Source organism: Leptosomus discolor, chromosome 14, assembly GCF_034619465.1.
Source record: "Leptosomus discolor isolate bLepDis1 chromosome 14, bLepDis1.hap2, whole genome shotgun sequence".
Lineage (NCBI taxonomy): Eukaryota > Metazoa > Chordata > Aves > Leptosomiformes > Leptosomidae > Leptosomus > Leptosomus discolor.
The window spans coordinates 11,426,875-11,443,533 of record NC_141404.1 but is presented as its reverse complement, the minus strand read 5'-3'; the positions used below and the strand labels follow the sequence as shown (position 1 = coordinate 11,443,533).

Here is a 16,659-nt window from a genome sequence, read left to right as displayed (position 1 = left end):
GAAGAGCAACAGAAGTAATTAATTTTAAACTGTTCAACAATGTGTTCACAACAGGTTGTCAAAAACATTTCAGGTAGAGAGTATGGTGCAGATAATTTTTTCACAGAACAGATAAAATTTGAAGTGTCTTTGTAAACTCTGAGTATATTGGGGGAATATATTCTAGTTCTGTCAAGGATTGTATATTCCTCTATAAACTCATTTCATCAAAGTGCAAAACTTTTAACTCTGAAGTTCTTCACAATTAAGGACTGTCATAGTAAGCAGTAAAGCAGAATGTCATACCAAATAGGCTACATAGTGTTGGAAGAAGGTCTTTATGTGAAGTGGGAAGTGATGCATTAACTATGTGTAGCCTAAGGCTTATCTTGGACTGCCAGCTAGGCACATGAGGTTCTAAAAGTTTTCTGTAAGAGCTTTTAATGTCTGCAGATGATTTCTGGAATTGTGATGACTGAATTATAAAATCATTAAAGATCAAGCCCCGGGCAGGTCAGATACATTTAGACCGTCTCCTCAACTAGCTGTTATATTCTAAAGACTTCATACAATAGTCTTTCTAGGCAAATAGTCGCCTGTGTTCATGCAATATTTTCACCTAATTTAAATCTCTGCTGTAGGCAGCTGAAGTCTTTGAACTCTTTGAACTCTTTTTCCTAGGCTGTATTTCCAAAAGCTTGTCTTTTTCTTGGAGAAAGTCCAGAGAAATTTTAGATCCATGTCTTGGAGGTATGGTGTCCAAACTGGTTATAAGCTTCATTTTGCATGAGGGAAAATCAAGCATTGCTGTTAATCACAGAAATGACCCTACACTTGTTTTGCATCAGTGTCATATCGGTGAGCCAGTATGTGGTTCGCTTTAATGCCCAAATCAAATTTCAATAGTACTGAAGTTCTGGGCTTGAAATTCTTTCATCAAAATGTGGTTGGATACCTGTAATTGTTTTATAGCATAGCTGTAAGTCTTCTCAGATTAGTTCACTGGAAATGTGTTTAACCACACTTTCTCTTCTGTTTTTGTCATAGAATGACTAGCTTATGATCCTTTAGCAGCTGTGAACTAGAAACAGTCATGTAAATGGGGGGTACATTCAGTTGTATAAACTCAAAAGATTCCTGTAGCAGTTGCCTAATAAATGAGTAATTTTCCTTTCTCTTCTTTGAACTTCTACAGTGAAGTTTTTGTCAGATCTAAAATGGAAACTTTCTGCTCTGGAAAACAACTTCTGCCCTCTGAGTTCTTTACCTTAAGTACTGCATTTTTGTAGTCAAGCAGTTGAATTCATACAACAGTAATTCCAAGTATTTTAATCTGCTTGCTGTTGCACTGAAAACTGTATAAGTACTAGGCAAAACCAGGTATTTGAGAACTTCACAGCTCTGTTGTCGCAGCCAATATGCGGAGGATCTCACAATAGATTATCCCCAAAATTCAGCAGCCTTCACATTACATGTTTGGAGGGGTCCAAATCCAGTTACTGTGTCTTGAGAAGAATAGGGCTGTTCTGCAAATTTGTATCAACTGAAATAAATATGTTGATGTACTAATTAGATTAAAGAATGAAAGAGGCAATAAATAAAGGTCCCAAGTTAAGACCAGATATGTTAAAGAGTCCTGTTTTGAAACACATCTGTAATTGTTGAAAGCCTTAAGACTCATTAACACTGATAACACTTTATGCTTGTTATTGAAACTGCTTCAAAAAAGGTATCAGCTATAAGAGTTTGTGCAATATAGAGGATAGGCCGTATAGTAAGCCCATCCTTGTTTAGTCATGTTACCTGAAACTTTCACGTTACTCTTGAAACTATCAGAGAGGAAATGCTGCTTTATTCAGGCCCACGTGCTAAGGGGTATTTCACCACAAAGCTAGCATCTCCTCAGACACCTTTGTCAGTCATTTATACACACAAATGCACAGATTTCCACCTATCTAATTACATATTCATTACTATGACCAATTATTCTCATCTGGTCATGAGTGTTTTATTTTGCAAGGTCAGTAATCCCTTCTGCATATGCCCAGGAGTTTTCAGTGGTCTCTGGTGGTCATGGGCAGTGGAACACCCTTCCTCACATTATCCTGCTAAGGTATTGAGTTGGTTCGGGACAGTGTCTGCTGATCAGCTGCTTGCCAGACTCCTGAGGAGGATAAGGATGCTCCTGGAGGTGCCTTCTTTCTACATCTAAGCCCATGTTTTGACTTATTTACAGGCCTTAAAGTGATTAGTTACTGAGCTGTTTTCACTCTACCATTATTTATGACTTAGTTTCAAGGTTTAGCTGTCTTCTTGACAAATGTTAGTCTGTTTCTTAAAAAAAAAAACAAACCAAAAAAACAATAGATAAAAGGTTGGAAGCAATTAGGCCTTTGCTGAAGGCCCTGATAAGGGTTAGAAGCATTAGGCCTTTGCTACAGGCCTGGTCTTTCAGGCTGCAGTCATACCAACTGTTTGAGAATTAATTCCTTCTGAGTCAATAGCTGTATTCATAGGGATTTTCTTGTTTTATTCTGTTTCTATGGCTTGGAAAAAAACACTGCATATATCCTGTGCATTACATACAACTTCCCTGAAGCTAGTTCTGTTTGACTCTACATGTGTTCCTAGAAAAATTACAGTTCTGGATTAGAAATTTTGTCCTGTGAAGGAACAAGCTACTGTGTAGTTTCGTTGGTCAAATATTTTCACCATGGAACTGCTGCCATTTGTAGCTTTTGTCTATTAGACTTGGCCCTGTATTAAATTACTTATCCATTTGTACTATTTATGTATAGATTAAAATCTTCCTACCTCCCAGGTATTCTTTGAACTAAGTTAGTTGAATTCTTAAGCTTTTTGCTTTAAAAAGCTATTTCTAGTTGTTGTTTCAGTTTTTGTTGTGGTGGTCTTTCAGCCTGCTTCTTTAAAACCGTGTGTACTTCAGCTGGCACAGTGTTACAGTTGTACACGAGTGAAAAACAGAGGTATTACCCCGTTGTGTAGATTCAGAGATCATGTCTGCCGTTTTATTGTAGAAATACATTCACTTTGTTATCAGCTGTAATTCCAAGTCTCTTTCAGAGAAGTTAAATCTTGGCTGCAGTCCTTCCTACTAGAAGGCTTCTGTTTCCATTCCCTGATATCTATAACGTGTTTCAAAACAATGAAATTTGAGTGTTTTATGCCTAAATTCACAGGCCAGTTCACAATAAAGGACACTTGCATTATTCTTGTTTTCCCATGATTTAGCAACATTGTTAGTAACTTCAAGCTTTCTAGTTACAAACGAAAAGTGGAATAATTTAGGTATTAGAAAGTAATTTCTGGAGGGATGTATTAGATCTATACTCTGTTACCACTTCTAGATGTGTATGTATAAAATATAGGCAAATACAGATACACTTTTGGATCAAAAATGTAGATGGAACTTTTGATGCATTTAATATATATTGTCATCTGTTATTGTTCAGATTATTAGAAAGTCATTGGTACAATAACACTGGAGTAGGATTCTGTTAGCTACCCGTAGCCTATATGGCCATTTTAGATCTCCTGTGATTTTCTGCCTGGTATCTCAGCTTCTTCTCTAAAAAGGACTAGGTCATCCATAGGCTCCTATAGTAATATTTGCCAATCCTGTATGGATTTCTTGAGCCTTCTAGGGCATATGAAAAGGTAATAGCAATCAGTCCTCACATAACTGAATCATGTCCTGCATGTATTGCAGAAAAGTAGCAGTGTTGTATTTATTGATTAAACTTGTTTTCTCGAATTTCACTCTGGATTATCATTAATTATCCTCTTTTAATTGTATGAGGGTTCCGTATTTCCTCCCTTACTTTCCTGCCACCCAATCAATTTTGAATGGATCCTGTTGGTAAAGGGTAGTTGGTATAATCATAGACATGTTAGTTGGAAGGAACGTCTTAGTCATGGTGTGGGTGTTTTTGGGGAGGGAAGAAAAGGTTGGTTTTGGGAGAAGTATTCATTTTGGGGTTTTCTTGAAACTTGAAAACCTTTGGTGGTAGAAATTCCACAACCTTTCTGAGTAACCTGCTGTTCTGTCTTATGCACAGAAGAATTTCTTCCACCTCCCAAACCGTAATTTATGGCTGTTGTCCCTAGTTCTATGACCTGCCACTGCAAAGAGCTGTATGCTTCCATGTGTAGCTTTTATCTATCCCACATATGTTTCTAGTATGAAATACGGTGTTAAGTACTTGTTTAGATGTTTGGATAAGTGAATTTAAGTCTAACTGTTTTGTATAACCTGCAGCCTCATTCCTTTTAGCTAATTCTTCTAGGTTGTTCCCTGCCATGGGAAACTAAAGAGGAAAAAAGCAGTACTCTGGTATTTTTTCCATTGTTTTAATTCAGGTACTGAACATGGAGTTGAACTTCAGCAGGATTATCTTTAATGCATTGTGTAAATAGTGTGAAAAACTCTACAGCTGGTTTTCAGATGTATGAGTACCTAACATCAGTGTTTGGTATGGAAATACTGCTACAAGGATTAGAGATACATTGAATTCTGTGCATCAGAATAGCTCCCTTCAAGTAGATATAAAAAATCTGAGTAGGGAGGCAGCCTTTTTGAAAGATACCTTACTGTAAATGATACCATTTATCAAACTAATGTCATGTATAGACACATGTCTAAAAATACAGCATCCTCAAAAATAGTAGGTGTATGTGGAATAATAGGGGAAAGAAAAGCCTCGTATGTGTTAACAGCAATTGATGCCCGTAGCATTGAACCCTCCTTTTAGGAAAGGCTATTTGAACAAATAACTCAAAACTGCCGAGTCTATCAATGCCTTAGCCATACTAAGGAATAAGAGTGCTAAGGAGAATGACTGTGTTGAAAAACGATGGGTAAGGTAGAAGCAATATATAGAACTCATTGCTTTCAAGTTGGATGGTTTCTATCCTAAAAAACCCCACCAAAACCAAATCAAAACTATTGGAGAAAATGGTTAAAATACTGCAACTTAGCTGGCAAAACCCATCAAATTATATGGAGTGCTGTGGTGGGTTTGACCCTGTCTGGATGCTAGGTGCCCACCAAAGCCACTCCATCACTCCCCCTCCTCAACTGGACAGAGGAGAAAAAAATACAACAGGCTTGTGGGTTGAGATGAGGCCAGGGAGGTCACTCAGCATTTACTGTCACGGGCAAAACAGACTCAACTTGGGGAAAAAATGTAATTTATTACCAGTCAGCTCAGAGAGGAGTAATGAGAATAAAACAAAATCTTAGAACACCTTCCCCCCACCTCTCCCCTCTTTCCTGGGCTTAACTTTATTCACTATTTCTCTCTCTCCTCTCCCCTAATGGCACAGGGCAACAGGGAATGGGGGTTGGGTCGGTTCATCACACTGTTTTCTGCCACTCCTTCCTAAGGGGGAGGGCTCCTCACACGCTTCCTCTGCTCCAATGTGGGGTCCCCCTCATGGGAGAAAGTCTGCTCCAGCGTGAGCCCCCTCACAGGGTCACCAGCAGCAAACCTGCTCCAGCATGGGCTTTTCTCTCTCCACGGGCCACAGGTCCTGCCAGGAGCCTGCTCCGGTGCAGGCTTCCCACGGGGTCGCAGCTTCCTTCAGGTATCCACCTACTCTGGTATGGGAGCCCTCCATGGGGTGTAGGCAGTCATCTGCTCCACCGCCCATGGGCTGCAGGGGGACAGCCTGCCTCACCGTGGTCTTCACCACAGGCCGCAGGGTAATCGCAGCTCTGGCGCCTGCAGCATCTCCTCCCTCTCCTTCTTCACTGACCTGGGTGTCTGCAGGATGTTTCTCTCACTTATTCTCACTCCTCTCTCTCACTGCAGTTACTGCTGCACAATAACTTTTCCCTTTCTTAAACACGTTATCACAGGGGTGCTACTGCTGTCACTGGTTGGCTCGGCCTTGACCAGCGACTGGTCTGTCTTAGAGCCGGCTGGCATGGGCTGTATTGGACGTAGGGGAAGCTTCTGGCAGCTTCTCACCGAAGCCACTGCTATAACCCCCTGCTACCAAACCCTTGCCACACAAACCCATTACAAGTACCATCTAGTATTGCAAAGATAATAAACTCGATAGCACAGCATGCATGGTCATAGAATCTTTTGCTTGCTATAAATTGTACTAGATGAGAGAGAGGAAAAAGACCTGTGTGTATTAAGTATCTGAATGAAAATATCAGTTTGAAGCAAAGGAAGAAAGCAACTCTTAAGATTAGCAAAGGTCTGCTCAGAAGAGCAGCTTTATGGGGCTCTCAGTAGATTCAGCTGGTGTAAAGGAGATTTAGTCACTTTTCAAGAATGATGAGTTTGAACTGGAACAGGTGCAGTGAGGAGATGCAGGAGGATCAGAGAAGGGTATATTTACTTCCTGAGATCTGTATTTTGGGGATTGTTTGAGGGCTTCTAGAGTAATGGTTAAGAGAGGATATGTTTATTTAATATTAAATGAATAAAATGGGTGGATAAAGGAAAAAATGTCACCTCATTTAACAGATGTTGTGAATGAGTGGTCTAGATCACTTAAAGGATCACCATCTAAGATACTAGCAAAAGTGATTTTAATGTGAGTTTGTAAAAGTGCGACTTAACAAAGTTCATCGGTAAGGTTACCTCTCTTTCTTGCTACATGGAAGAAACATACGAAGGAGAATCTATTTAAGATGATTTATGCAGAGGCTGGAGATGAAAAGGGTAAGGGAGGCCCTCCAGTTTAGTCACAAGATTCAGAGTGGACCCCCTTGCTTTCTAAACTCCTGATGGAGCTTAGGTTCAGCTAAGACCAATCTTAGTCTCAGACTTGGTCACCAGTTTATGCCTAATGGAATTAACACAAAGGGTAAGGTAAACCTCCCTTTGAGTCACTATGTTTGGAATGGAGCCCCTTGCTTTCTGAACTCCTTCTCAGAGAGGAGCCTAGATGCAGCTGGATCCAGACTGAGTTCCAGACTTGGTCAAGGGTTTATGTCTAAGGGAATTAGACACGTGGATTTCGTTAGCATGAATTCAGCATGCTATCAGTCACCTACCAAGGATCTGTTGCCAGTAAGGGGTCTCTTTGCCTTAGGCAAGGAAGGATCTCTTAGTCTCAGGTAAGGAACCTCAAACCTTGAGCAGCGTCCCTACTCAAGGGGAGAGTCACCTGGTTAGCGTCCGGTTGCAATTCAGGTTGGGCTCATCCAGTGATCTGTCATTTGTAAAAGGTCTGGCTGCCTCGAGGTGTGACCCTGAGAGGCCTCCCAGTTCGAGGGCAGATCGCTGCCATGCAGCCGCAGTGCCTGTCAGGGAGAGCTCAAAGGCGGCTCACTTAGGCTGCCATGTTTATGGGATAAAGTGGTTGGCTCATAGTCAAATCGCATACAGTGGGAAGGTGTACATGAGGCTTCTTGTACTCACGGCTTACTTTGTTCCTTGATGGATGAGTCTTGGAAAAACCACCTGCTTTTCATGTATTAATTGCATAATCAGTGTTCCGAGCTCATACGCATCGATGCTCACTGTGTCACTCTGCTCCTTTGTGGGTTGTCTGGAGGACTTCGTGACCCAGCCATGGCTGAGGCCTTTACCTCCTTTGGAGCCTGCGCCAAACGGTGGCTACTTTGGTTAAGGGGGTTGAGTGCATCCGTCACAACAAATATTGGCAAAAACCTGATGCAGTTTGCCTGGAGAGTCCATGTAGTCTTGAAGCTGAAAGGCTTTCAACAGTCAGAATAGTCAGATTTCAGACCTGTAGAAGTGTAACTTGTGTCAGAATGGAGCCTAAGTTTATAATGAGGTAGATGTAAGTGCCGGCAGTGGTGTAGACTGTATCTGTGGTCTTTCGATAAGGCTTTTTGAGACTTCCACTTAGTGAGAGAAATCAGCAGTGTTGCTGTTTCACCCCTGAAATAAAGTGACTTTTTATACTAAAAGGTAATGAATCTGGTAAGAGAAAGCAAGGTGCATATAATACGCATCTTGTACATAACTTGTAAGTTATCTGAACCACTGTGGTTGAAATATATCCTGCCCTTTCTATCTAACTATAAATATGATAGGGAAATACAAATTAAAAAAAAATTAGTAACTTTAAACATGTGTTGTAGAGATGCTTACACTTTTACATATTAACACTTTGTTACATAAAGCAACCAAAACCCAGAAACCTTAACTTCAGTAGCTATTTAACTGTTTTCCTTCCTTCCTTCAGATAACAGTGATCTCATTGCTTGTACAGTAATAACAAAGGATGGGGGTCAAGTTCAAAGATTCCTGGCTGTGGATATTTACCAGATGAGTTTGGTTGAGCCAGATGTTGCCAGACTTGGATGGGGAGTTGTTAAGTTTGCAGGCCTTTTGCAGGTAAGAGAAGTTTTAATCTGAGTGGTTACTTTTTCTCAGTCAAAAATCTGCATTTATGTTGGATAAGTGGTAATACTAGTATTAGCTTATATATTTGAGCTCTGTACCATGCTTACTTGTTTCTTCTGTTACTGGTCTTTTTTCTAGTTCCTGCCTTTTAAACTACTTCTGTTTTTCTGATGAAGTTTACATAGCTACCTTAGAGGCACACTTGAAAATGAGGTGCCTTCCCTAGTCTGTATTGGGCTGTGTTCATTTGAACACTGAAGTCATATACAATTAGGATTGAGTCCCAAACACTTACCTTAACTGGCGCAGTAATGAACTCTCCTAGAGTTCTGATCTTCCTACATGGGTAGGGAAGATGACACCTTGTAGCTTGAAAATGATCTGTGCTTATCAAACTGATCTCAAAAGCTTTAAGAAGTTTGTCGTTTATGTCTCTTTCTTGCCTTAGCCAACACTCTTCACATTTCCTGAAAATTTGCTGTGCTCAAGTAACTTAATTGAATTATAAACTGACTTAATCTCTACAATTCAGGACCAATTTCTGAAGAACTGAATCCAAGGTTGTACTTTTTTTTTTTTTTACGTTGTAACTTTTTTTAGGAGATTTAGTGAAGCATTCATAGGGTTTTCTTTTAATGCTGGTATTTAGTCTGTAGTTTAAAAATGCTACCTTTTTCATTACCTTCTCACCTTCTGTTTCTTTTTAGGATATGCAGGTGACAGGAGTAGAAGATGACAGTAGAGCTCTGAACATAATAATTCATAAGCCTGCCTCAAGTCCTCATTCTAAGCCATTCCCTATCCTTCAAGCTACATTTATTTTTTCTGATCACATTCGCTGCATTATTGCAAAACAGCGTCTTGCAAAAGGCCGTATCCAAGCTCGGCGTATGAAAATGCAGAGGATAGCAGGTGAATGGTTATTTTGAAATAATTCTGAGAAACAGGACTTGTATGTCATAGCAACTCGCTCTGTAACATGTGTTAGAAAAAGGTAAGAAGTGGTGTGCCACAGAAAACTGTAAACCAGTATCTAGTTTCCAAGCAATAGATTTTCTTGGAGTAAAATACGTGTTTTCATATTTAATGATAGACACATCAAAGAAAGGATGAAAAAGAATGAATCCTGTCTTGTTACCACTAGCTGCCAATTGTTTCACAAAACTTAGCATTTCTCTTTAAATGTGATTCAGTGATTCAAAATTCAAATACCCTACTTAGAAAGCAGATGTTCTACTGCCTTAGAACTAAATTGAAGCTCAGCTTGCCTGAGACCCGACTTGGGTGGTGTCCTGATGGTGTTGATGATAATGCTTAATGCTTGGATGTGGTGATGATGAGCCATCTGAAATGTTAAGTGGAGTATCATCAGCTAGATTTCTGTGTTTGGAGGAAATGCGTGTTGAAGAGATGAATGAAAGAGTTAATTTGAGTAAATAGCAAAGAGTGCTTAAAATATGACTTGAATATTAAGTGAGTGAAGAGTAAATTGAAGCTTACCAGTAAACTGAATGAATTGGTATAGAAAAGGAGACTCTGAAATACAGGAAGGAAAGTAGGTGGGCAAATGAAAAGGATACCAACTATTTCAGTTACTTGGCTTGTCCGAGAGCAATAATGAACTAATCAGAGTTGTGAAAAAGAAAGTCATAATTGGAATTAAAATTACTGAGTTGACTAGAGAATTATTCTGATTATAGATGGTTTAAGATGACTTTAGTGTAGTTCTGTAGGAAACTAACTAAAAAGAGATGTATGCTTTGAGTTTAAAAAATAGATATATCATACTTTTATGGCTTGCTTAATGTTAAAAAATTTAAAGCAAGTTTGAGGTTGGTACAGGTCTATTTCTATACTAAAATTTTAGGTTGAATGGTATGGTATTTGAAGGAATGGTATTTTTTTTGCCAGTTTAAATCAGATTGTCTCTTTAAATGACTTCTTGCTGTGTTCAGTTGTAACTAATGAATGACTCCTTGTACAGTGAAAGAGAGGAGGGTTTTTTTTTTTAATAACTCTTATGGCTTGTTTAATGCAAGGAGCTTACTGTAATCCTTTTTTTTTTTTTCTCCACTGTATTCTGAGGCTTACTTAGCATGGACAGCAATGGTAGAAAAGGTAGCCAGAGATGTTGTCTCCCTTTTCCAATGCAATTGTAACTAATTAAGAGGTAGATGTAGGCAAATTATGTTAAACAATCTGGTTTATTTTATTTTCAATTTTATTTTATCCTACTTTTATGTATTTTTGAGTAACAAAATGTATCAATTGTGATTAAACATAGCTCTCCTGGATCTTCCTGTTCAGCCTTCAACTGAAGTTGTTATGGGTTTTGGTCACAGCTCTGCAGCTACAGCCCAACACCTTCCATTTAGATTTTATGACCAGTCACGACGTGGTAGCAGTGATCCTACAGTGCAACGCTCTGTTTTTGCATCTGTTGACAAAGTTCCAGGTAAGATTAGCATTCATTATCAAGCAGGTTTTGCTTTGTGGTTTGTATCTGCAAAAGCTGAGCTGTAACTTGTATAAACAATGAACAGCTTTCTGAACACGCAACTCCAGGATGAGACTGGAGAAACTTTGCTCCTAGAGAAACAAATAATACCTGGGTGTGTATTCCAGATACATTGTGAGCAGTACATCCGTGGCAGTTTCTCCAAATACACTGAAGTGTCTTAATACTTTGCCTTCCTTTACAAATTGAGTTGAAATCATGTTTCACATACTCAGTATTTATGCAACACATCTGTCAGTTGTGCGTAGTTCCTCCTTTAATTTGGTTATGGTAATTTTTCTGGCATTTTGTAATGTGTACTGCTTTTTTTACCTTAGAGCTAGCAAGACAGAAAAGGGCCACAGCTACTCCTAAAACATTAGCTTGGAACTGAGGTTAAAGGAATTATTCTAAATATGAGTTCTTTGTTATTTTGCCTCCTTATTGTGTATTTCACAAATTGACTTCTCTGCAGGTTTTTTTTTTCCAGATGGTGAACTTTTCTCCTTTTGGATCGAGTCATTTTAAAGTTGAATCTCATACTGCTTGAAAGTACATAGTTTTGCTCTATTATACTAAAAGATGTAATCTTGTTACCACTAGCTGCCAATCATTTCACAAAACTCAGCATTTCTCTTTAAATGTGATTCAGTGATTCAAAATTCAAATACCCTACTTAGAAAGCAGATGTTCTACTGCCTTAGAACTAAATTGGAGCTCAGCTTGCCTGTGTCCTGATTCTGGGGAACAGAAGTTATATTGGTGGTCAGGTTTTTTCAAAAGACAAATGTATGTTGTATGGTGGGAAGTATTTCCTTATTTGACATGACTTCCATGGAAAAGCTGTGTTCAAAAGATGCCAGTGTTACTGTTTCAGCATCAACCTTCTCTAAGAGTGCTCTTGTGTTCATAACAAGTGACTTTGTCTACTAATTCTTGGGGGGAGGGGGGGTATTGGGGGAGGTGCAACGTGGTAATTTATTCAAACCACCACATACTTACTTTGGATTCCAGAAAATGGAGACTTCCACTGTATGTATGTGCAAATCCAGATGAAAAAATATGTTAGAGCTTTTATTTGATACCAAATATGAGAAACCAGGCACAGAACATAAAGTATTTCAAATTGTGCATTTTTGAAATTCATTCTGCGATAGCCAGTAATATGATAAAATGGATTAGTATGTTTTTACATCTGATTACAAAATAAATGCCTCTTCCTTCTCCCTTTATTTTCACTAATGAATGAATGAGTTTTCCTAGTTCTGAGTGATTTTCACAGGAATCTGTTTGTGTTTATCATCCCTTAATTAGACTTGGAGTGATTTTTACTTTAAGAGAAATTTTTGTGCCTTTTAAAAAAATTACTGAACAACTTGCTGTTAAATTACTAGCTTCATGTATTCATTTCTTAATGCAACAGCTTTAAGTGGTGTTTAAGAGTTCTGCAAAGTTAATATAATCTGTTAATTTGATTATAAATGAAAGTAACAAGTTATGCTTTCCCTTGGTGCTGATGTTTTTTGTTGATTTAAAGGGGAGCTATGGTTTTGGCCATATGTTTGGAAGATTACTCACTTATTTTAGTAGGCCCATGTTAGCTGTCAGTGCTGTACATCCAGTATGGTTTTTAAGAACTTGACAATGACATAAAGGTTTTCAGCCTCCCTGCAAATTTCAGTCTGTGGAGAATTTTAGTTACGACTATTGAATCAGGTCTCTAATCCCTCTTCTCAATTAATTTAGAATTTTCAAGAACACTTATTTCAGTCTGGTCTGGTTCAGTTTCTATTGTAGTGCGTACATAAAGCTCTGCATATTTCACTGGAGAGCATGCAGTTGCCTTATTGTAGTCAAAACTGTGCTTCACCTGGCTTTATTGTTTCGTGGTCCGAAGTTAAAATCTGTTTTGAAAGTGCTTCTTGATATCTGGGGGGAAGAGGGTGAGGATTGTTACGGCTTAAAACCAGACTTTGTGCAAGACAGGTCAAAGGTGACAAGATTATAACAGATCATGGTTCAGAATATCCCACTTAATACTCTTTTGATGTGTTTTGACTGTTTGTTCAAGCTCTTAAGTTTTAGAATGTTTTGAATTGCTTTGCATCTGCTTTCTTGTCCAAGCTAAATATTAACTCATAAACTTCCTTGTCCTGTTTTGCAGGCTTTGCTGTAGCCCAGTGTATAAATCAGCACAATCAATCACCACTCTCGTCACCATCACCTTCCAGTGGGAGTACAGGGCGCTGTGATTCAGTGACGGCAAGCTCAACATCCACTCCTTCTGCTGCACAGAGCCCATCAGGTATTAAATCATGATTTTCAGCCTAGGCACTAAGGGATGTAGTGTAGTTTATTGTAAAGTTAAGTTACTGTGTTATTGGATTAAAAGCAGTAGGGCTTTATGTTTTTTAGATTACTTGATCGTTCAACTAAACTAGTTATATTGTGGTGCAAATTTTAATGATCTCTTGGGCTTTCAGGAACTCTAAAAAACACTTGTCATCTTTCAGCAATGATTTTAAGTACTAGTGAAATAATGTCCTGCTTGTCTGACCTGTCTCCTAGCACATACAATTTAAAATGTTGTGGGTTTTTTGGTGTTGTTTTTTTTTTAAACTGAAGTACTGCTTTGCATGAATTTGTAGTGAAAACTGTTAGCCTTTCACCATAGTGGTTAAGCTGATCTCCACATGAAGCATGTGGGGTTTTTTGGATTTTTTTGATTTTTTTGGTTAACTGGATGACATTTGCTTTTGTATGCTTACTTGATACTCATGTTAATAGGTCAAACAGGAAATGTTTGAAAATAGTTATTTGGGATGTTAATATCGTAAAGATTTTTGCAGTAACAGTGTTCTGGCTGAACACCACAGCATTTGAGGAGGATGTTTTCTTGGTGCAGAAGAAGCTGCTGTATAAATAGCCTGACAGTGTAACTTTCACAAATGTAGCTACTGTGTGTTTGTGTTGGTCAGTATGTTTAGTGGGTGTGTTTATACTGGGACTTCTTCCCTCCTTTTTTCCTTCATTCCTCCTTTTTTGTGTAGTATTTGTAGAGAATCTTGTAATGGTTTTCATTGTGAGTGCAAATTATGTGTGAGGTAAAGCCTCAAGCTGGAGGCTAAACAAGAAGTAAAACTTGAAGGGTGCATACTGAAATGCTTTCATGCTAGAATTGGCCTACTCTAATCATTTTGATTATAAAACAATAGAGGTAACTTGATTTTCAAGACCTTTTCAGACAGCCCCCTCATTTTAACAGTCACTTCCAATGTTGATCACACCTTGAAATGGTTGTTCTAGTCCACCCTTCCAAGACATACCATTTTGCCTTTATTTGGAAGCCTCGTGTAGATCTCAACTTTTTTCAGTCCTACAGGAAATGATGCAATCTCTGTTAGGCATTTAGTGTTTTGTAGGTTTCACTGAACAGTGTCAGGAAATCACTGTACATTATAAGTCTAAAGTGACTATTCCTGTAAGAAATATTGCTGGGAAAAGGTAAGCGAAGGGTGCTTATGAAGTTTATCAACAGTGTGTAAAGCATTTTAGCAGCCAGACTCTAGGTCTGTGAGAGACAAACATATAGTCAAAATATCCCTGCAATATGTGTAATTCCAGAATAAAATTTGGAATACTTTTCTATGTCCAATCTATTTAAAACTTTGGAAGGACCTCATTTTATTTTCTCTGTTCGTGACTGCTGTTGTCCAGTCTCTTAACAGCCTAGATAATATGTGGTGATTACACAGAGAAGTGGTATCATCTGTCAAAAGTCTCAGTATGGATTGACACTACAAGAAAACGTTTGTTGGACTACCTGTTTCTCCTTAGCAGTGTAAAAAGGCTCATGTATGATGTCCTTTGCTGTATTTGAATCAGGAAATGAAATGCAATCGCAAGTTCATGGCAATAATGGCTAAGAGAAAACTGTGGTAAAGGAAATGAAAATTAAAAAATCTAAATTATTTTTGTTGTTGTAAGCAGCATGCTAGTTCACAGAAATACCACGCAAGACTATGCTACATATGTCAAACAGAGATCTTTCAAGTGTGTATAGTCTTGATTTCTGTGAAAAACTGAGTAGATCCAGAGTACGGAATTCCTCATCTAGCATAGAAAGATAGTGCCTTGTTGAAGAATAGTCATAGACTGTAATTTACAAAATTAAAATCTATGTATTCCGTATGTTGGCATTTGTATAACATAAAAATTTATTTTTCCTGCAGTTTAAAAAGCCTGATCACAGGACGCTGCTTATTGGTTTAAAAAACCCCAAAACACCACACAACAAATAAGTAAAAAAACTCAAACACCACCTCAAAAGAAAAGAAACAAAAACCAGCAAAATAAAAACCAAACACACAAAAAAAAAACCCAAACAAACAACAAAAAAACAGAGAAAAGGCTTTTTGGGTTTTTTTAAAAATACCTGGTTTCAGTCTGTACTTTACCAGTTAGGTTGCATAAACTGTCCGTGCTTTGTATGACATTCGTTGTGGCTTAATCCTAAAGTAGGTTCAAATGCCACGTATCATGCAGGAAAAGTCTTTGGGTGGGTTTTGCTTTTTTGCACAGTCTTGGCACACTGATGTAGATGCTTTAGCAAATCTAGTTGTGAGGATACAGTTCTGTGCCCTGCTACTACAAGTGACCTTCGGCAAAGTCAGTGGAAATGAACATGAGAATCTGCATCAGCTACTTCAGTCCCAAGTCAGCAGCTTGCTTTAACGTGCTGCAGGGATGACTTTTGAGCCCAACTCCTGGATTTTGTTCTGCTAACTCTACTCGGAGAGCAGTAACAAAGAGGAAGACAGTGACCGTATGTGCATGAGCAGGTAATTCAGTGCAACGGGACAGCAAATGGTTGGTACTGAGGTGCATGCATCAAGTCTGCATGTGGCTTAGGGATTTTACCGTGAACCATATTTACTCTGACCTTTAGGACCAAGCATCCCTGCCATGTATGTGCTTGTCTGAAGGACTGATTACAAGTTCAGACATATGTTGCTATTAATATTTGAAGTTCATTTGGTGCATAGTTGCAGCATATAGTTTGGTTTCCTTCTGAAAGAATCTCATTAATGAACAGAAACTGTTCCTATAATCAGACTAAAGCAGTAAGTGTGCATAATTCTTCAAAGCTGCTCTATTGGTCTCAACCAAACTGATAATGTAGTGGCAGCCAATAATGAACAAGAGTGTTTTAAATAGTTATAGCTGAGTGGCTGAGAGTGTCTCAAGGTCCTCTGGTATAGACTAGAGAGGATTCTGAAATCCCTGGAGCTGGGTCTTTTAGGGGGTGGGGGCATGGGAAGCATTTTCTCCAACCCAGGGAGCTGCTTTGACATTTTTTGCAGTGTCAGATCAATACTATTGTCTATTCCTGGGAGCAGTGTTTCTGGATTAACTGATTTGACCAGTTTACTTCAGGTTTGTAATGTGTTCTCATGAACATTCTCCCTTTTATAGTATTTATATTTAATTGTGGTCTATACTGGAAACTATTGCCAGGAGCATGACTGTAAACGAGATTATCTGTTTGATATGTCCCAATAGCTGCTCTGTGGGCTTCTGTGTGAACAGAAGTACGTTGCTGAAATAACTGATAGTGTCTTGACCACTGTCTGTGTTATATCAGGTCTTGCTGACCACTCAGCTGGAAACAGTTGTTGGTATTCACTCCCTTCGATGTAAAACAACGTGATTTTCCCTTAGCCTGTTGAGGACAATTGAAACTGAACTGCCTTGCTCTGCTGTGAAGCAGAAGAGGAGGCTTGCATGATGGGAAGTGGCTGCTTCAAGGAGGAAGTAACAAGTAGC

The 16,659-nt window shown here is 38.7% G+C and overlaps 1 protein-coding gene across 3 annotated transcripts in view; it reads left to right on the top strand.

Annotated features, from left to right (window-relative positions):
• Positions 1 to 16,659, top strand: part of CLEC16A (C-type lectin domain containing 16A) — a 187,666-nt gene that overhangs the window by 58,894 nt on the left and 112,113 nt on the right. For all 3 annotated transcript variants that reach the window (XM_086472795.1, XM_086472794.1, XM_086472793.1), the window contains exons 19-22: positions 8,176 to 8,327; positions 9,044 to 9,248; positions 10,621 to 10,791; positions 12,998 to 13,138. In XM_086472795.1, the coding sequence (XP_086328921.1) occupies positions 8,176 to 8,327; positions 9,044 to 9,248; positions 10,621 to 10,791; positions 12,998 to 13,138 (669 nt within the window). The remainder of the gene's footprint in view (positions 1 to 8,175; positions 8,328 to 9,043; positions 9,249 to 10,620; positions 10,792 to 12,997; positions 13,139 to 16,659) is intronic.